Source organism: Malania oleifera, unplaced genomic scaffold, assembly GCF_029873635.1.
Source record: "Malania oleifera isolate guangnan ecotype guangnan unplaced genomic scaffold, ASM2987363v1 ctg760, whole genome shotgun sequence".
NCBI lineage: Eukaryota > Viridiplantae > Streptophyta > Magnoliopsida > Santalales > Ximeniaceae > Malania > Malania oleifera.
In genome coordinates, this window is record NW_026652151.1 from 1 (window position 1) to 22,638 (window position 22,638).

At 36.0% G+C, this 22,638-nt stretch overlaps 2 protein-coding genes across 2 annotated transcripts; one reads left to right on the forward strand and one right to left on the reverse strand.

The window, feature by feature from the left end:
- Nucleotides 1-4: 4 nt before the first annotated feature.
- On the reverse strand, nt 5-2,676 carry LOC131147231 (vacuolar-sorting protein BRO1-like; the record flags this gene model as incomplete). Its single annotated transcript, XM_058096992.1, has 2 exons — nt 1,389-2,676; nt 5-946 (listed from the first exon to the last, which is right to left on the reverse strand). Coding segments are annotated over exons 1-2 (1,617 nt in total), but the record flags the coding sequence as incomplete, so codon positions are not given.
- Nucleotides 2,677-6,317: 3,641 nt separating this feature from the next.
- Nucleotides 6,318-8,545, forward strand: LOC131147232 (uncharacterized). Its single transcript, XM_058096993.1, has 5 exons — nt 6,318-6,438; nt 6,558-6,672; nt 6,896-6,965; nt 7,854-7,925; nt 8,124-8,545. The coding sequence occupies exons 2-5, from the start codon at nt 6,584-6,586 to the stop codon at nt 8,241-8,243; spliced, it is 351 nt and encodes a 116-aa protein (XP_057952976.1). The 5' UTR covers nt 6,318-6,438; nt 6,558-6,583; the 3' UTR covers nt 8,244-8,545.
- Nucleotides 8,546-22,638: the final 14,093 nt, after the last annotated feature.

The window sequence follows — 22,638 nt, forward strand, 5'->3', positions numbered from 1 at the left end:
GACGATCAAGAATTGACATAAGGGCTGAATGATCTCTAACTGCTCGCTCAATTCGTGCATCACTCTCTGCAGCTTGCTTCAAGTTTGCTGCAAATCTATTCAACCTATCCTGCAAGTTCTTTGTCAGAGTACTGGACTGGGGCCTCGTCCACCGCGTTCCAAACTGACTCCTGAACTGAGCATCTTCCCTGGATTCTTTCTGCAAGAGTTCCTCTGTCTGAACAAGCAATTCCTGGTTCACCCTCCTTAGGTCCCGAAGTTGCTGTAACTCAGCTTCCAAACCAGCTGGTCCCCCACTGATCTGAACTGCCTCCACGTCTTCTTTAAGATCTGCGGGAAGAGTAAAATTCCCTTCCAAAGCAAGAATAGAATCAGGAAGGTCCATTTCCTTGAGCCTTACTCGGGCTAGCTCACTCCCTTCTTGCAGTTTCTCAGCTTGTGTTCTGATGATGTCATCAACCATTTCAGTGTACCTAGAAAGAGCTTTCGCACTGCTGTCAGGAACAAGAGTCGAAAACATCTTCTCCTTGCTTGCATCCAAGACTTCATTCATTGGCATCGATTTCACCAAGGAAATTGCTGGAAGAGGCGGCAAAGAATTTGGGGAAGGAACCCTCATGAGATAAACTCTATCATTCTCTTTTACAGCCCTCTCCAGGTTACGATTTAGATTTGCCTCCAACTTATTAATTGCATCTAGAATCTGTGCTGCAGCACCCTTTGAAGCTTTTTTCACTTCAGATAAAGCACTAATTCCACTCTTCAACCTAGCTATTTCCTCCGCAATATCTTCTTTCTCATGAAGCTCTAAACTATATCTATAGCAAGCTTCTGCATGAAACAAGGCTGCCTTCAATTGCACATGAGACATCCAGGTTTTATCAAAATGCTGGTTGAGAGGTGCAACAACAAGCGCTGCAAAAGCTTCTTCATAGTAGAGCCCAACCTGCAACATCCAAAGCATTTTGGAACAAATTTGGATTACCAAAGAAGGCAAAGACAAACAAGGAAGTCATTTTCAAGATACCTACGGCATGATTACCCTACCCACTAAATATCTGTAAAAATTCAACACGAAATTGATAACTTAGGAATAAGGATCAATAAAACCAAGCATATTTGATGTGAGCGAACAGAAACAGTTCAAAATATATAATTGGGAGCTCCACTATAAACAAACTTTAATCAATTCAGCTCAGCTCAGCTAAGCTAAATTTACACTGTTTAAACAATTGTTAGCATAAAAGGCACGATGCGTTTTTAGCAATTCATTAAATTTTCAACTTGCAAAGCCTAGACCTAAATCGTTGGAGAAATCTCAGTGCATAACTGGAAATTTATCAGCAATTTAAAAAAAAAAAAAAAGGGCAACAACGATAAACACTAACCTGCTTGGATATCTTAGCACAAACACCAGGCGTGCTCCCCTTAGCAATCGTATTCTCAAACACACACTCCTGCGCCTGCGCAAGCATAAGCCTCTCCAACATCCCCGCGCACTCCACCGACAAGTCCACCGTCGTCGAGATTCCGATCGACGCCTTCATGGCAGCATTATCCCTCAAGAACGCAAAAGCCCCTGCGGCGGCAATAAAGGCGTGGGACGCCTGTCGCCGGCCTTCGATGGAGGACCGATCATACGTGAGCGCAATCTGGCTGTGCACAGCCGCAAGATTGAACAGCACGGCGGCCTTCTCCAAGTGGATGTTCTGCTGCGACGCCTTCTGCTTCTGCTTGAAGGCGTCGTGCCACTGGAAAGTAATGGCGTTGATGTGGTCCTTGTCAGGGGAGATCGGGAAGCGAGTCTCCATGACGCAGAGGGCTTTGTAGTAGTTCTGAAGGAGGTCGCGGCGGGCGGCAGGAGAATCGGCCGGGCGCTCGAGATCGGATCGCATTTGCTTGACCAATTGGAGGTCGTCTTCGAGGGACTGGGCCTCGCGCTCGGAGTAGGTGAAGCAGATGTACTGGCGGAGAGGACGGTAGAGATCGACCGGCACGGTCTTCTTCTCGTAAATGGCGAGCATGATGTTGGTGGTGGCCGGAGAGGAGGCCGAAGCCGCCATTGATGCTGCGGCAGAGGATGGGGTAGAGGACTGCGGTGACGACTGCAATTGAGATCAGAACCGGAGCTTGGAGTTAATTTTTTATTTTTATTTTTTTTATTTTCTTCTTTGCTAAGGAATAGGGGTGGCAAAACGGGCGGGCGGGCCGGGTTCGGGCGGGTCGTCAACGGGCCGGGTAATGTGAAAAGAAAGATGCAGAATCGCAGATCGCCGGGGTCTGATTGCCTGAGAGAAGAGAGGGAGATTGACCGTTGATGTCGTCACACGGAACTCAGAGTGAGAGGGCAAATCGAGATCGCGAGCTCACTGAGGTCTGAGCTGAGAGGGACTTCGGAACCACTACCAGGAAGACTGAGAGTGAGAGGGAGGGGGGCGAGCTGGACAGGCAGACAGTGTGTGGCGTGGGCAACGGCGACGTCGTGCGGTGTGGGTAACGGCGACGGCGTGCGGCGTGGGCAACGGCGACGGCGTGCAGCGTAGGCGACGGCGATGGCGTGTGGTGCACGATGGCGTGCGACTGGGCTGCTAGAACCGAGAGGAGAGGACCGAACACTGTCTGGAACACAAATCTAATTTAACACAAATCTAAATTTTTAATTTTTAATTTTTAATTTGTATGAATTATATGTAGAGTTTTTTATAATTTAACACAAATCTAAATTCAAGTACCAAAATCCATCATTCCAAATATTATCTTATATAAATTTTAAAAAATTAAAAAACAAGTTGTATTTTTATAATTATTTTAAAATCTATAAATTATATATATATATATATATACAGATATATATATTGCACATTCCTACAAACTCTTTCTTTTCTATTTTTTTAATATAAATCTTGAAAAATTAAAAGATAAGCTATAGCTTCAATAAATTTTTGAAAAATTAAAAATTATGAAATGAAAAATTTTCATTAGTTTTTCAAATATGAATCCGAAAAGACAAGTTGAGGTACTAAGAAATTTTTTCCGAAAGTTTATTTACCTTTTCAATTTGTTACTCAATTCTTGGATCTAAATAATTTTAAAATGACTTTGTAAACTCAGACTCAAAAAAAAAAAAATCCTTTTTCTTTTCTAAAAAGTAAGATGACAAACTCATTCAAATTGGATTCCTAATATCTAAGATTGTCCATTTAGAATAATCGGCATCAACTTAAAATAGTAAAGAAATAATAGTCCATTAAATTCCCACAGTTGAATCTTATATGTAGTTGTCATCATGCATGATAGCGCAACACTTGAAATTCAGAGGTGGTTGTCTTTATGGGTCAACTCGTGACCCGTCCAATTATTAAACAGATCTACTTCTTTAAATTCGGACTCGTTTTCAACGGGTGGGTTCGGATGACCCGACGGGTTATGACCCGTTTTGCCAGGCCTACTAAGGAAGCTGCAAAGAGCAGGCGTAACTTCGGGTCTGGACCTCGGTAAGTATGGCGCGTTTGCAGCAACGCCCCTAAGTCTGCGTTCACGTGGAAATGTGGGAAAAATTTTCCAAATAAAAAAATTGAAAGTGAGTTTCTGGTTACAAATTTGAAGTAAAATGTCAAAGAATTAAAGAGGTCGTCCCAATTGATGCATAAATTAGTATAAAATGTGGCTGTTATTTATTCGGGAGAATTTTTTTAAGGGTGAGTTGAGAATTTTTCTTACTTGGATTTGGCTCACTTTATAAATTTTATAAGATTATGTTTGAGATTGTGAATTTTAGATTTTGGTAAATATCAACAAAATTTAGAATTTTGTATTACATTTGATCTTACACAAATAAACTTTCAAGTTCAAATTCTTACTTTACATACGAGCATGGAATTTAAACTTTAGATTTAAATTTAATAAAGCATAGTACACAATTGTACTAAATTTCTTTCAAATTCACAAAAATTCAAATATAAATTCTAAAATACATGCTTTCAAACATTCCAAACTTTCAAATTCATGCTTCCAAACACTATCTAAAGTTATGTTTAAAAGCATAAATTTCATATTTTAATTTTAGATACAAAGTTCAAGTTAATTTTCTATTACAAAACTTAGTTTGTTTAACTCGTGATATTAAAAATAGAAACAAAAACTGACACAAACATATTTAGCATACATGGGCATGGAGTTTTTCTCATGAAAAATTTGAATCATGGGCATGGAGTTTTTCTCATGGCTGGAAGGACGTGGTGTAGTAAGGTCACTGCCTGGGCATTACTCCATCACTGCCCTGGTAAACCATTGAAATTGAACTTGTAAATGATTTGTGAAACGAGCACAGAGTCTCATATAATGCCAAATTGCCAATAAAACCAACACCATTTTGAGATCCATTCCACCAAGAACAACCATCAAAGAATCTCTTTCAGTTCGCATTTGCAGTTTTGCATCCTATCAAGTGTAAGGCTCATGTGAAAGCTCCAATGCTGGCTTTGAGTATCGCACCCCATGCTTGCAGTGCTTCGGAGAACCAAAAGGGATGCAAGCAACGCAAAGATAAGAAAGGAATTTACAGGAAGATAACATCAGCAAAATCAATGGCAGCCGATCATTGACAAGATGCTGCCTACTAAACTGAAAACAGTGTTCCCGGCCACTTATTCTTTACACTGTTGAGGTAATTATCAAAACCTTCGAATGTGCTATTATTTTTCTTTCCCTCCATTAAAAAAAAAAAAAATCCCAAATCCCAAACCCCACCCCTTGTCTTTCTGAATACTTCGACAAGCCCACAACCCACCAAAACAGAATCCGCTGCCACCCAACAAATCCCAAACATAGCCAAATGACAATCCCACAGATTTCTTGTGCAGCTGTACCCAATGAATCTCCATCCATGCTGTATGAGTATGCTTAATGTCACGGGCTAAGCTTGTTCAGGGCATTATGCTTGCCTATGACCGCTTATCTCGTGTGTTTGGGATGGGTTTCCATCATGTAAATACTAGTGTAGGGTTATTTTCTAGTATTTCTTTCATTGTAAGCCAAATAAGGCAGTATGACTCCTCGGTCACTTTGATGTTTCCTAGTGCTAGAGTGAGAATGGCCTAGAAAGCTCTTTAGGGGAGGGTGAGTGTTCATCAATCATTGTAAAACTCACTAGCAATTGTCAACGTGCTTAGCCTACTTGCCTCCCTCGCTAAGTACAACATGTCAACGGAGGATTTGTTAATGAATTACGTTTGCTTCAATATTTACTGCTTGGTTGCCACGGCTTTCATGAATTGATTATAATTTCCGCTGCTATCTGATTGAATGTTAATGAAAGTGTTCCGTGGATGAATGTTGGTAAACAAAAGGCTGGCTAGTTAAGCAAGAGTGCTTTAGCTAGCGCCGCACGGCCCTTCACAACGGTGTGAAAAAGGCGGACCGTGACACTTAACATACCTTCAATTACCATTTGCTCCCCATGAAAACTCACACATGAAAACAGAATATTTTATCATTAGGTGTTGACCTCCAACTTTGAGAAATGATACCATGTTTTGGTCCATGTGAACAAAGAGCCTTCTAAGCCCTTGCAATAAGGGAAAAATAGAATGCTTATGAAACATTTTTGTCACCAAAATCCATATGGTCATATGGGTGCCTAGAACTAAATTATGTACCAAATGTCGTGAATGCTGCTCTGAAAAATCCTTAAGATGTCTCTATCAGAGTGAGCTAAATCACAAACTAAATGGGTTTTCCCTCTCCCAATCACTCAGAAATTCCTGGGCTGCCTAAGAATTATATTGGACAACCAGTAAGCCTCTGCCATGTTGAGTAGGTCACCTGATAATGGAGGAATAAATTATTGATTTCCTTCTATCTTGGCCCTCAACTTGCTCACATGGAAGTAGAGGATTAAAGAAATACTTGCCAGATTTTTACTGTCAGGCACGAGGATCCAACACTTAGAATCTTGGAAAGGAGGAGAAAGATGCATGTCCTTTAGCAAATCCAAAATAGAGAGGTCATAAATTAATCAGTCTTGGCCCCTAAAATTGCAGAGAAAGTTGTAATGCAACAAAAAGGATGATTGAGGCAAATGTGTTGTATTGTTTCTATTCCTTAACAAGTGAAATATATGAGGAAAGATTTGAGGGGCAAATCAATTAGTCCTATGCAATGCAGTGGCCTTTCTGGATTGTTATATCGTCTCTTCCCATTTTCCCCATCTGAGCCCCATGTGACACACTAACATAGTTTTATGTGCTTTTTGGTTGCATAGCATTCATTTGTATTATGTTTAAGATTTTCTGCCCTTTTTAGGGGCCATCTAAAATAATCTACTTAAATATGACTTTTTTTCTTTTAATCATGCTACAGTTATAAATTTTGTTTTACAGGGGCAACCTAGAGCTAAAAGACTTGGTTCTTTGACATCATCTTTGAACACCATTAAATGTAAGCTACCTGACTTCTCCGTATGTTCTAACTATCATTGTTTTCAAGTGAGCACACTATTATTTTACATACATTTATAGGAATATACTGATTATTTTGGTCTGCATTTGGCTTGCAAGTGAATTCATCCTACAAAAAAACCACCATGGATCTTCTTTCAGAAGGTCTCAACAAAAAAGTTGCCATTTTTGGAGAAGTACTTTTTTTCATTAATCATGGGGATGCTGCTCCATTGTAAGTAACAGTGAGAACTCTATTAATTCTCTCTTAATTTTTTACCATAAAATTTGTAATTTGAAGTGTTGAGTATTGAATGGTTGTTTACTCACTCTCTCTCTCTCTCTCTCTCTCTGTTTGTGCTTGAAACCTGTTTTCATGTTTCTCTATTGAGCTTCTCGTTCTTCTAACTTTATCATCGAGGGTGTAATTGCATCCAAACTTCTTTATGGTTTTGCAGGTACTATTTGGTATGTGATTCAAGTCAAATATGCTGCATGCTTTCAGTATATGGCATGCGTAATGATTCGGTAAGAATTAGTTCCTTCATTATTTGATTCTATGTTAAGCTTAAATGAACCAGCTACTAGATTCTTTTATTATTTGATCCTTATTTTATTCAAAGAACCAGCATCTAAGTATATCCAAGTTAGAAATCTAATAATATATAAAGAAAAGGCAAGTTTTAAAGAAATTTCGGATTACCACCCCCACAAGAAAAAAAATCAAAAACAGGAAAAAAGATATTTGGAAAAACTATGGAGGTATAGATTATGTTAGAAGTAAATGAATTCTTTTCTCTCCACTGTATTAATGTCACTGGACAAATTAAAATTAAGACATTTCTGTGGGGAATTCCGCAGAAAACTCCTATAGGTTGTCACTTGTCTGTATCTGCCAAAGATACTGGTTGGCATGTCCATTTGATTGATCTTCTCTTATGTTTGTTTGCCACATTTAATTGCTTAATTTCCCACGAGCTCCAAGAAAGTTAGCATACTAGATAATCTTTTATTGCTGGGGTAACCTCTGTTTGTGATCAAAATTTAATTTTTTTTTGTTCTTCTCAGCATTTTCACTGAATTTTTTCCTTTCCTGATCTGAAAGAAATTGCACTATTTCAAACTAATGTTCCACAGACTGTGTGTGTGTGTGTTGTACTTTCTTGTATCCATACACTAAGTCTGGTCTGGTGGTTCAGCATTTTACCCTTGACTTGTGTTCTTCACTACCCAGTTTCTACAATGGACACCCCTGCTGTAAAAAAAATTGTTGGATGGCAGAGAATGAACTGAACCAAAGATAAATGAATAGTGGGTGCAACCAATGCTTAAAATAATCAAATAGCCGCAGCAGTCTGCTAATCTTTTATCAGCTCAAGTTGTATTGATGAACTTACTGGCCTCGTCCCTTCACAGATTAAAGAAGGAGATCAGCTTACACTATTGGAACCATATTATCGTTATGTTGATTTTACTTGGAAGGGGAAGGTATGTCTTTTCACATGTTTTGGATGGCTTTATTGATCTTCCGGTTTAAGATAAAGGGCAACTAGAATATTACTTACTATGTTTTGTGTTGACCCATTTGACCTTACAAATTAGCATTGTAATTTGCTCACTGCTTTTGTAACTCTCCATCATGATGTTCTGATGGCCATATTCTGTTCTGTTTTGGGTTAACTGAAGCAATGTTACCAGTTCAAATCAATTCGTGTGGATTTCTTGGAACAAGTGCTTGTAAATGGAAAAGCTCCATCTCCTCTACAAGCAGTTCGTACCTCAATCTTTGCACAACATAAAGCATGATACCTCTTCTATTGTTTCAATCAGAATGTTTGTGAATTTATCTACTGAAAAATTGGGGTTTGGGTGATCCTCCGCATGATTTGTAAGCTGCATGATTTGTAAATAGATTCAAGGATGAAAGGGAAAAGAAAATGATATCATAGTTTTCCGCAAAACAATTACTACTCATGGAGAACAGAAGATCCTGCTTTTTGGAGCACGCATTTGTTTGATTTTGTTAAAACACGTGTTCTGGAGCTACATCTGTTTTTGTATGGCTGAATTCTTCTGTCTTCATCTACCATATGAAATGCCATTGTGTAGTAGTGTTTCAAAGCTGCCTAGTTGACATTTTCATCATGTGATTGACGTACCTTCCTTTATGGCCATGGATTGCCAATATTTTCACAATGACCAGGTCCCTTGCTCTCTTTCCACCTTCATCACCTTGAAGAAGATGGTGAAATTTGGCTGAGCTAAAAACCAATTGGAGGTAAGGATTTCTCTGGCTGAAGAGCCAAGAAATTCATTATTTTGTGAGCGATGGATTCAAAATTTCTGCAGCATTCCTTCCGCTGCTGTTCTAAATTGATTTATAACAAAATATAGGAGCCATCTGTGTCGGCCTTTGTTGAATGAATTGGGGTTGCACACTTCTATCTCATGAACATTACCGTGAAAGTCCTATCTGCAGTGACAGACATCAAATTGTAAAAGAAATTTCATATTATCGGGGGAAGGCCAGGGGCCTCGCGAGAGGTTACCTTGATGGCCAAATATGCCCTTTGTGATCATCCAGTCCATGTCTTTGCAAATGCCCATAAAAAATTGGTATGTGTTTGAAAATTGAAATAGCAACTATGCTAAAAAAAACAATTATATGAGCACATAAAGAAGAAGAAATCAAGCATTAGGGGAGCCGCCTGACAAATAAACGATGAATCGATTGGATAGAATGATGGTGATTTAGGGTAATTATCTTCTTGCAATTTATGACACACTGATCAACTTTGTTTTTCCTTCTTCTAGGGCATATGTAAGCCAGGAGTGAGGTTTCCCCTCTCCAAAAACAATTCACCTGTGGTGAATTCCTCTTACAATGTTTGTCATTGCAAAAGCTTAAAAATGGTGCTAAAGAAAACGTACTCCCTTGCAACATCTACAAAATTTAGATGCTGTCAATATAGAAAAGTGGCAACACTTAAAAAGTAATCACTGAGAAAAACATTTTGCTTCTTAAAGGCCAATACTATATGACAACTTGAAACGTTTTCTACAAAATGCTGCAGATATAATGTTGTAGAAGGGGGAATACTTGTTTGTGTCTGTTAGAGTTGAGTGGGTATTGGTGATCAGTCATATTTATTTATAAAATTTATGGTGTACAATTATATAATAGGCGCATATGATATGGATGTATCATTTATTTATGGAAGATATGAATTAGTAAATGCATATATGAGTTGTAAGTGCCATCATAGTCAACCCTGTTGATATACTGAAATGTTGAGTAAATCATTTGAAATGAAATTGTCAGCAGGTTACAGCTCAATATTCAATTTCATATTTTTGCATCTTCACAAATGCGTACGTGCATAAGGCAATTAGAATGCGAGATGAGTTCTAATACTTTCTTCTTTCCTTCATCGAAAACTACAACCAAATTTTATTTCATTGAAAACATTATTAACGTAATTGTTTAACCCCAGTTGAAAATGAATTGACACTTAAAAGAAAACAAAGTCCAATTTTTATTGACACGATTAATTTACTAAGTTCACTGTCTAAATAAACAAATAGAGAAAATGCTGCAAAAAAGAAAATGTTTCAAGGCACGTTACAATGTCGTTTTCCTTAAAACGTTATTTGCCCCCACCAGATCGGTATGTATTGAGTCGGCAAATACGTTTTTAGGATACAATGAAATCCAAAATATAACATAATATCAGTTTGCGCTATATACAAACGAAAAATTGATCACAAACACTCTTAGAAGAATCTAAACAAATTTTTGAAATTTTATTTCTATAGAAAACAGAACTCAGATTTGAAGAAGATATAATTTGTGAAAGCCTTATGAGAGAAAGAGAAGGAGAGAATAATTGAATATTTCTATAGGATTCTTGGAGTTGATTCCGTCTTTAAATAGACAGAATTATGCCTATTCCCAATAGTTACAAAGGTGCTTATTTGAATAAACAGTTACATTTATTCAAATGTAAACAATCAGTTAAATAACTATTTATTAACTATCACTTGTTAAATTAAAATATGACCGTTAGATTATTTAGACGGTTCAGATCATATCACTTGATATTATAAAAAATATAAGATTAATTTTAAGTCATCCGATCATGATCAACGATCACGATCTCGTGTGCCAACTAAATGCGCCACTAGCGCCCTACAACCCACGTGCGCGTGCGTACGGTGTGAAGCACCGTCCTAGGGTGCACTACAACACACACTAGTACTATCTCTTAACCAACTTTAAGAAAATATTCCACCTTATCATTTATTAATGACTTTTTCTTTTTCACTCTTTCTAATGTGGGTCAAACCCACATAACATTAAATGCTCCTCATAAATGCTTTAGAGAATACATAAATGGGAGGCTTTGAAAATTCATAAAATAGATTATTTTAAAAAATAATTCAACATTATCCCACCACTTTCAAAATATAGACGAAAAACAATTTATTCAGACGAGAAAATTTATGCATAAATGAAGGTATTTTTAGAATTTGAACCTTAACTTAGTGAATACATATCAAAGTTAACCAGGATTACATAGTATTCGAACTTTGAACTAGCAATCCTTTTTTGATTAACTGGATACATATCACACACAAATTATCAGATCTTTGAGTGTTACCAAAAGTCGACGCATGGATTGGCCTTGCGTCTATATCCCAGTTTAATAAGTGCTCTAGAGATAAATCCATTTCTCATAGGAAGCAACACCACTTCCAACACTCATATATGTAGGTTTATCAAAGGTGCCCTTGTAATTAAAATACCTCACAGAACCTGTTATAATCCTATTAAGAGCTTAAGCTCAACCTTCGCCTTTTTCACATTACAGGTACAAAACACTATTTTCCCTGGGAAGGACTATGTAACGCATATACATTTTAGTGCTTCCAGTCACTACATATGATGTACTTTGCTTATTGAACTCAAGAGCTTAAAATTTTCAAGTGTTGAGTTGAGTTTCCATCATTGGTGACTATGGGTTATGGATTTAAGTCCTGTCCCCTTTGATGTTTTCCAGACCATGTCTCTTGCAAGTCCTTTTGTTAATGGATCATCCAAATTTTGGCTTGATCTCACAAAATCTATGGTAATTACACCATCGATAATTAACTGCCTCACATAACTATGTCTTAGGCCAATATTTTTGGATTTACCATTATATATAAAACTATATGCCTGTGACAAAGTTGCCTCACTGTCACAACGCAAAGATGTAGGTGGCATAGGCTTTGGCCAAAATGGAATTTCTAATAGCAAATTCCTAAGTCATCCTGCCTCTTTGCTAAAAGAAGCTAAATCCATAAATTCTGATGTCATAATGGAATCTATTATAAGGCTTTGCTTCTTTGGATCCTAGGAGATAGCTCCTCCACCAAGGGTGAATATCCACCCACTGGTTAATGTATGATCATTGCGATCAGTGATCCAACTGGCATTTCTAAATCCTTCTAAAACTGTAGGATATCCTTCATAATGTATGTCATAATTCATAGTATTTTTCAAATACTTTAACACTCTATATATAACATGCCAATGAATATCACTAGGATTACTAGTATATCTACTAAGTTTATCTACAACAAATGCAATATCAAGTCTAGTAGAAGTCATAGCATACATCAAACAACCAATAACTCTAGCATATTCTAACTGATTTAATGCTTTACTAGTGTTAGGATATAATTTCTTTTAAACGGTTGTAACTTGTGGAGTATATACGTGAACCCCACAACGGATATACAATATAGAGTTAGAAGGGGGGGGTGAATGGTTTTTTTTGCATATTTAAAATTTATCTAATAAATGAATGTCTTGGCAAGAAGCAAACAATTATATCACAATAGATAAAATATAAAATGTGCACAAGACAAGTAAATAAAGAGTAGGGAGAGAAAAGCTTAACATCGGGTTTTAACGTGGTTTGGCACCAAGCCTACGTCCACGCCTTAACACCAAGCCAAGGATTCCACAATCCACTATAAAAGCTCCTTCCTCGGCAGAGTAAGCCTTATAACTGGATACATAACCCTACACTCAGGAACAAATCCCTACACGCTCACAAAGAGCCACTTCAGTTCACACAGAACCTTCACCAAGTAGTTCACAAAGAACCTATTACAACGAAGATGATATACAAAGAAAAGCTCATCAAATGAGCTGATATGAAATACAATCAAACCCTGACTTATATCTCTCAAGAAATAATTCACACAAGATCAATGAGCAAGAGGGGATTGAGCACTTTGTGAATGAATAACTAAAATGTAAGTGCAAAATGTTAGGTTTTGGATTCAAAGATATTTTTCACAAATATGATAAAAAATAATCAAAAACCTTTTAAACAAGTCTAAGAACTTGTATTTATAGGCAAAAATGGGCTACTAGCCGTTTTGTGTCCATTGGGGGTTTTATTAAAAAACTATTTTGAAAACTAGCCATTTTTCGCTCGTTGGTGTTCTGTCACTGTCCCAAATCGTTGATGGTTTTTCTGGGCTCTTTGAAACTGTCGACGGTTTCCTACATACGTCTACAATTACTCCAAATCAAAAAAATTCATTAACAAGAAAGTTGTGGAATTTTTTCTTAACTTTTAAGGAACACCAAGATCGTCCTTTTTGGACTTTTCTAACAAAAGATATGCCCCAAATACCAAAGGGTATTCAAGACTTGAGACTGCACTACGTCAGTTGACAATTGCTCTGTTTTTCCTTGTCAAAAAGCATTTTAATGACTTAAAATATTCTTGGACAAAATTATATGAAATATATTAAGTCTAATAAAGTTTAATACTTGTCCAAAAGAGTTTTCCTTTAAATATAAGATATCTTGAAAATAAAAACACATTTGAAAACTATTTTGATATCTTATATGCTTAATATGTCCTTTATAAAATATTCTTGACTTTCTTAACACTTTAGGACATAAAGCTCATTTTGACACAAATGGGACCAAGTATGAAAATGTTTATATAGCCAAGATGTTTGAAAACTTGTCCATTTGGAAACGTATTTTGAGTTTAGGATTCTTTTGACAAACTCTTTAGTTTAACTTTGAAAACTATGAACGTGAGTTTGCGACTTTAGGCGAAATCTTATAAACTTGTGTGTCCTAGTATGCATGCATTGCTCAACTCTTACTCAGAAATCATACAAGAAACAAAACATAAGAGTTATAACACGAACTACCACACACAACCCTTATTACAAATAAGTCAACAATAATCTTCCTTTGGTTGTGCTTAGGTCCTTCTGAGTACATGTTCATTTGATCTTTCCTTATTGACGACTACTCGGTCCAATCTTTGCCTTCGATCCAATACTTCATGTACGAGTACATGTACTAAACATGATCTGCAAAGATAGGAAAATACTAGGAACAACATATATGTTAATATCATCAAAATACATTAAAGAATGATGGTGTAACCACCAAGGCTAACATTCTCCCCATTTTTAATGATGACTAACCTATTACTAATTTACTTAATCTTTGCATTCGTATTTATACTAACCATGGCTTGATATGCAAAGATAAGCTAACCTAGAACCAGTAATGGGTTGTTATCATCAAAACAATGCAATTAAACTCACATAGCCTCTAAGGCTAACATTCTCCCCCTTTTTTATGATGACAAACCATAGGTGTTCTCCTATAGGGTAAAATTTAAAGCTCCCTCTTAATTTATGCATATTCTAGAATGGGACTAAAATATGCTCCCCCTTACTATATGCATATCAATAATTTGCTCCCATTTACTTTATGCATATAAGGTTTAACTATATTTTTTCATATCTATGGAACTTTGACCTGCAATGCACAAGATAGGAAGTTCATTCAAAATAAAACATGAAAAATGAACTTTCATGCAACCATATGCATTCTACCCCATATGCATTTTCCATGCATTTACTTCTCCCCCTCACATAACACCACACAACATTTTCCCAACAAAGAAGACACCAAAAAACACCCCCCCCCCCCCCCCCACTTTGATCATCATAAAAAAAAAGAGGTACAATTCATTTTACCAAAATTTTCTCCCCCTTAATATAAGATTCCATGGTGGTGAGGTGAGTTTGTGCTAGACACATATACAAAAATATTTGCTAAACCAAGCCTAGAAGGGCTTTCTTGTAAATACATGAATTATGATTTTTAAGAAAATGCCATTTGATGTATGTTAACTCTATGAGTCTGATCCCGTTTTAATTATGGCAAAACCAATGTTTCTCACCTGTGCACTGAGTTTCTTGAATATGTTTATCCTTAGCATGCACTGTTGGTAAGAAGTTAAGCAAGTCATACTATGAAGATCAAGCTTCATTTATGGCGTCTGAAGAATTAAAAGAATGAAGACCTATTCTCTATTGTATTTGCATTCCTTTTTAATTGGTCTGTAATAATGCATCTACATGCATGATAGGATTTAATACTCAAAAAGACCATAGGGACCGAATGACCTTAGGGCAAGTCAACCGACGCCAAGTTTTTGGGCGTTCTTGAAAAGACCTTAGCTCCCAACACATATGCACTAATAAGTCCCCATTATCATTCACAATTAGCGGATCGAAATTGAGATAAAATGGACTTAAATTGAAAAGGTTGAGAGGGTTCAGGCGACCAAACCCAAGCTGTGTAAAACGGCTCGGGCGACTGAACAAGTCAACATGTTGACTTGGATTCGGGCGGCCGAACATATTTGACCGCATCTTCCACGGGCGACCGAATCCTTGAACTGACACCTTTTCACCAACTCGGGAGCCCGAATCCCATCTTCAAATATGCCTCGGACGACCGAATTGGCAAGTTTGGACTACCGAACTTGTCTTCAGGCACCCGAACCGCGAACAGAAACATTCTGGTCTTTTGTTTAGTCAACCGACCCTTACTTCGAGCACCTAAACCTTTAAAAAGTGATTTTTTGAGTGTGTATATTCGTGCACCCGAACCTCAGATCGGGCACCCGAAGCTCACGAGGTAAATTAATTTTTACTGAAAAATTAAAGGGGTTAAATAGGGTTAAAATGTTAAACTCGTTTAAAATCTTTTTAATAATGCCCATTGAGTCCTCAACGGTCATAATTTTCCCCCTGCCTATATATATCTTCTCATTTGAAAAATTAAGGGTTGATTAGCAAAATCATTAAGGAAAAACTCTCTCAAATTTTCAAATCTCATTTAGCCCATACTACTTCCATACACTCTCTGTTTTGCTATTCCCTTGATAGATCAAGTTCCCAAGAGTGTTATTGAGTGTTTTACTTTACTAAAACTCTCCTTGCTTGTTGATTGATTATTTTCATTGAGAGTTCTTAGCTAGGGTTTTTCCCCCGGTTTAAACAATAAATTCTTGAGTGGGAATACCCTTATAGCTAGTGAGTCTTTGCATCTTGATTGTAAGACTCATCAAGCTTGTGGATTTTGGTTTGCAAAAATATTTTTTTACACAAGCTTGCATATTATATTTGATATTAATTTTGCCAACTTCAATCCAAAAAATCTAATGTGTTTTACATTTAGAATATCCTTGAGATATTTGATTTGGATTGTGTTAAATTTCCTTTGATCATTTGTGTGTTGAATATTTTATCTTGAATCAAAGGTTGAACTCTTACATATACACATCTTAGAGAGTTTACATATTGGATTTCACCTGAGAATTAAATCCATATCATCTGTGAATGCATATTTGTTTGTGCTGTATTTTGGTACATATCTGTTTTACATGAAAGCATAATCACTGTACCAGTTATATTGTGAAAATACTGTTGTATTCCAAGCGTGGCCTGAGGGGGGAGTAATCCAACCCAGTAAGGATTGTTTGTAAAGGTTGAGGTCAACCCTGTGCTAATTGACCTGATTGTTTAGGTGTCGCTCCACCCGTTAAGTGAGTCTTAGTGTAATCCTTGTGCGAGTGTGCCAAGGCAGGGATGTAGGCAGGATTGGCCGAACCCCAATATCATATTCGGTGTCACTTTTACATTTCCTGCATTATATTCTACTATGTGCTTGATTTAATTTTCTTACTGAATATACTACGTATCTAATAGACACAGAATTGCATTGAGTTAATAAATACTAAAATTGCATTGTATGCTTTAAATATTGGTAAATATTTCATATTTGCAATTCATATATACTTAGAGTGCCCCTATGTTGTGTAATACTACTGCTAGACTGATTAACCTAGGTGATAATTTTTAAATACAAATTCAACTCCCCTTTTGGGATTACATGAAAGCTAACAATTGGTATCAGAGCCTCGTTACCTAGACTTAAACATTATTTTGTAAAAGATCAAAATGGCTCATGTTGGTGTATCCCAATCATGTGAGTGTAGGTTCTCTGCAAACCCTCCAATGTTTTCTGGTGAAAATTTTTCTGATTGGAAACTTAGAATGACTATCTTTATAAAATCATTAAATTGGAGGACTTGGAGAGTCATTACTCAAGGGGATATCGTAGCTATGAAAAGTGTCAATAATGTTGAAATCCCCAAATCAGAACTTGAGCTGAATGATAACGATATAAGTTTAATTCAAATAAATTTTGATGCCATGAATATTCTATTTTATGCTTTAGATACTAATATCTTTCGTGAAGTTAGAGCATGTCAAAATGCTAAAGCAATATGGGAGGAACTTGAAAAGAGACATGGATAATCTAAGCATAAAAAGTCTATAGCTCCATGTGACTCTAGCTCGAAAGGCCATGAAAGAGGTAAATCATGCTTCATAGCTCTAACCGACGATGAGGAAACCCGTCTTCTTCTATGTTATTAGATAATCCTGACAATGATTCATGTGATGATTTGAATGATGCATCTAATTTTGAATCATGTGATAGTAGTGATAGTGAGAGCATGCCTACTTATGAAGAACTACAAATTGAATATATTAGAATTCATAAGTCACTTGTTAAAGCTAACAAAAGATATGCTACTTAGAAGAACAAGTATGAGTCATATGAGAAAGAATGTGAATCAAAAGTTCTTGTTGAAAGGGAAAATGATTTTAAAATCAAAGAGTTAGTAAACAAGAATGAAAAATTAGAAAAAGAATTGAAAGCAATAAGATCTCAAACTTTAAATGATAATAATAAAGATCTTCTTATTGCAGAACTTGAATGCAAAGCAAATAACATGACTAAAGAGATTATTAATTTACAAAATGTTTGCAAAGACTTGAAAGATTCAAAAATGCAAGATCTAGAAAAGAAAGTAGAAAACCAGTCTAAGATCATCCAACATTCACTAGAGGTAAAGAAAGTTTTGACAAACACTTAGGTTCACAAAAGATGACCTTAGATAAATAAGGTATAGGTTTTAATGGAATTGAAAATAGGAAAAGGAAGAACCTATACATGGGTACTTTGTTAGAGAATCTAAACATAACGCTAGTACCTCCTCCAGTCCATACACTCACACCACATGCATCTTATGTAAAAAGAAGGGGCACGTAAAATTTGGTTGCCCGTTTAAAAGAAAAGGTGTGAAACCCAAATGAGTATGGAAAGTCAAAGAATCACCAACTCCTAACCCATCAAGAATGAAAGATAAAAAAATGGTATGGGTTGTTAAGAAAAAAAACCCCTTGATATTCAATGAAGAATTTACTCAAACAGGAATTACATGATCACATAATTCTTCCTTAGCATTTATGTTTAGCTATAGGGGCTAGTGTTGACCAAAGGCTTAGAAAGTGGTTTAGATTGAAAATGTAAAATCTTAGTATATGTCCACTATTTAAAATTCCACATACTAAGTATTTTGAAAAATCAAGCCAATCTGCAAATCCAAGTATATAACCAATCTGAACTTAATGCATATATTCATTTGTTAAAGTATGAAATCCTTGGCCATAGATTAATTAAAATCCGCTTCCAAATGGACAAAAGCATCCTTGCTGCGTATAAAATTCTTAATGCTTAATCCATGCTTGTATGTACAAATCTTATGTTAAGCATACTCTGTCTATTGCACAAGTTTTGATTTGTAGGAAATGAATTCTTCTAGTTTAACATCTTATCCTAAACGCATATTGAAAGCCTAAAATGCCTAATAAATTTATTTTGTCATCATTCTAGGCTTAAGTACTTTTGATCATAACTCCTTATTTATTTGGTACGTATTAATAGACATTCCTATTGAAATCAAAATTAGAGGCATTCACTAAAGAATTCAAGTTTTATTGACAAATCAAGATATCTTCTTTGAATGTTAAATGTAAAAGTCCTCTAATTTTAGTTCTTCTCCTCCATGTGAAATCTTTACCTTACCACGATCACATCAAGTAAAGATCCATCCTCTCGTTGGTTTGTATCCTTGCTCCAAATTTGTGATCATATCTAAAGATTACATTCCAACCACCAACGAGCATCGGTTACTAGTTATTCATATCCCCCACAATGCTCTTTGCCAGAATAAGTTAGGACATATTCTTTAGTATGCTTATCTTGTACAACGTCCTGCTACTGCCAAAATACTCTTCCAAACGTAATAGATATTAAAACTTTAAGCGTATTTATTTTAATTCGCTTCATAAGCCCTCAAACATTAAATAAACTCCGTTAGAGCTTCATCCTCATGAATTAAGTTGAATGACTAAATTGGTTGCCTAGGTCTCAATCTAGGTGAATGTATCAAAATTCAAGTAGACCTATGCACGCACATGCGGTTTAAATTGAAAGTCATTCCAACTTGGTGCCTCTCACACACATTAAAATTCATATCAATAGAGGCAATATTGGCTTAACTCACTTAAAGAAATATCTATCGTGATTTTTTTTGGTCATCTAAGCCTATTCATCCAAAGCCAAGCATACATCATTAAAAATCTAGATCTCTTAGTTAAATGATTTGAAAAATAAGAAAAATGCATTAAATGAGTCGAGTGCATAATTAAGGGGGAGCATTTATCTTTCATATCTATATTCATTAAAATGCTCTCATTGTTTATTTATACTTATATGTTTGTGTGCTCCTGTGAGAACAACTCTGCACTAATCTCATAACTATCCATTGTTAGTTATTGTTCATATCATCTATTGGATAGTTCATTTCTTTTATGAGTTGTTGATTGAACTACTAGAAAGCATGCTTGTGTTGAAAGCCTCCTGCATGGCGGATGCAGTGATATAATTTACATGCTAGTTGTGGATATTAGGTTGTTGCTTGCTTCATATGATTTATCTATTGAAAACAACCCATTATTAGGTACAAGTGTTATGGGAAAACGTCCAATTTACAGATAGAATGCTACCGAAATTTCGGTAGATTTTCCCAAAATAAAACTTTGTACAAAGATGATTATGATGATAAAAATGTTAAAATGTCTTTGAAAGGATGAGTGAAAACTTAAATAGAAATATCGCACTTTCATCCTTGCATAATCATCACATACTTAGAGAAGCTAAGTTTTATCCCTATGGAAAGATCATAAAGGACTCACATGCATTAATTCACATTCTTGAATATTGAGGCTTTTCAGAAGAACCTTGAACATCATATCCAGTGCTTAAAGGTCTATGAATAGATATGGATTCTTCTAGATTATGAGTATTTGTTCATGCCTTAATATATTTTCTAAGATGCATTTGTGGCCTATAGGGATGACCATACTAATCATGATATAGTTGATAAATCATCAGTATCGTTGGGTTAAAGGATTTAAAATAAATGGCTTATACTGTAGGAAATATGAAATGAATCTTGATTTGTGTAAGCAACTCGTTTCAATTAAGTCATATCTTCAAATTGTTAGGGGGAGCAACTTAACTTAAAATTCTTCAACTCTGAAATTCCTTAACAATTCTAACACTTACATTCATGTTCTTAATATATATTGAGTTGTGTGCTTCATATTGATCATGAATGTTGGATTTATTTGAATCATAGCATGCACTATTTTGGACTATGCAGATATGTTGCATGATTGATTTGAATGATGTGCATACTTGGAATCAATTAGGTCTTTGGTTTAATTTTTTGGAAACACTCTATTTTCAAACGGCATACTGCTGAATTTTCTAAAAATGTTCTTCCCAAAATTAAATCATTCATTTAATTGACTATATCTTTTGTTTACTTTCCTACTTTACCCCTTCTTGCTGATGTCAAAAAGGGGGAGAAATGTCTAATGAAAAATTGGGAAAAGTTAAATACATCTACATACATATCAGAATTTAGCTTTATTAACAATTAAAATTGAATGCAAAATTTGTGTTAGTTGGTCTTCATTTGTCATATGTTTGTACTTCAAATTTAAATTCTATGCATATACTTAGGGGGAGCCTGTTGGCTTTGCCCACTTTTGCAAATTATTTTTGTCATCATCAAAAAGGGGGAGAATGTTGACTCTATGAGTCTGATCCCATTTTGATTATAACAAAACCAATGTTTTTCACCTGTGCACTGAGCTTCTTGAACAGGTTTATCCTTAGCATGCACTATTGGTAAGAAGTTAAGCAAACCATACGGACTATGAAGATAAAGCTTCATTTATGGCTTTTGAAGAATCAAAAGAATGAAAACGTATTCTCTATTGTATTTGCATTCATTTTTAATTGGTCTGTAATAACTTATATGGTCTGTAATAATGCATCTTTATGCATGATAGGATTTAATACTTAACAAGACCATAGGGACCAAATGACCTTATGGCAGGTCGATCGATGCCAGGTTTTTGGGCATTCTTGAAAAGACCTTAGGTCGCAACACATATGCACTAATAAGTCCCCATTATCATTCACAATTAGGGGATCGAAATTGAGATAAAATGGACTTAAATTGAAAAGGTTGAGAGGGTTCGGGCGACCGAACCTAAGCCGTGTAAAATGGCTCGGGTGACTGAACAACTCAAAATGTTGACTTAGATTCAGGCGGCCGAAAATATTCAATCGCATCTTCCATGGGCGATCGAATCCCTGAACTGACACCTTTTCACCAACTCGGGCGCCCGAATCCCACATTCAAATATGCCCCGGGCAACCGAATTGGCAAGTTTGGGCTACCGAAATTAGCTTCGAGCACCCAAACTGCGCACATAAACATTTAGGTCTTTTGTTCAGCCGACAGACCCTTATTTCGGGCACTCGAAGCTTTTAAAAGTGATTTTTTAAGTGTGTATATTCGGGCACCTGAACCTTAGACCGGGCACCCGAAGCTCACGGGGTAAGTTAATTTTTACTGAAAAATTAAAGGGGTTAAACAGGGTTAAAATGTTAAACTCATTTAAAATCTTTTTAATAATGCCCATTGAGTCCCCAACGGTCATAATTTTCCCCTTGCCTATATATATCTTCTCATTTGCAAAATTAAAGGTTGATTAGCAAGATCATTAAGGAAAAACTCTCTCAAATTTTCAAATCTCATTTAGCCCATACTACTTCCATACACTCTCTATTTTGCTATTCCCTTGATAGATCAAGTTCCCAAGAGTGTTATTAAGTGTTTTACATTGCTAAAACTCTCCTTTGCTTGTTGATTGATTATTTTCATTGAGAGTTCTTAGTTAGGGTTTTTTCCCTAGTTTAAACAATAAATCCTTGAATGGGAATACCATTATAACTAGTGAGTCTTTGCATCTTGATTGCAAGACTCATCAAGCTTGTGGATTTTGATTTACAAAAATATTATTTTACACAAGCTTGCATACTATATTTGATATTGTTTTTGCTAGCTTCAATCCAAAATATCTGTTGTGCTTTACATTTAGAATATCCTTAAGATATTTGATTTGGATTGTGTTAAATTTCCTTTGATCATTTGTGTGTTGAATATTTTATCTTGAATCAAAGGTTGAACTCTCACATATACATACACTCACACATCTTAGAGAGTTTACATATTGGATCTTACCTGAGCATTAAATCCATATCATCTGTGAGTGCATATTTGTTTGTGCTGTATTTTGGTACATATCCACTTTACATGAAAGCATAATCACTATACCGGTTATATTGTGAAAATACTATTGTATTCCAGGCGTAGCCTAGTACTCTAGCCTGGTAAGGATTGTTTGTAAAGGTTGAGATTAGCCCTGTGCTAATTGACCTGATTGTTTAGGTGCCGCTCCACCCGTTAAGTGAGCCTTAGTGAAATCCATGTGCGGGTGTGCCAAGATGGGGATGTAGGCAGGATTGGCCGAACTCCGATATCAT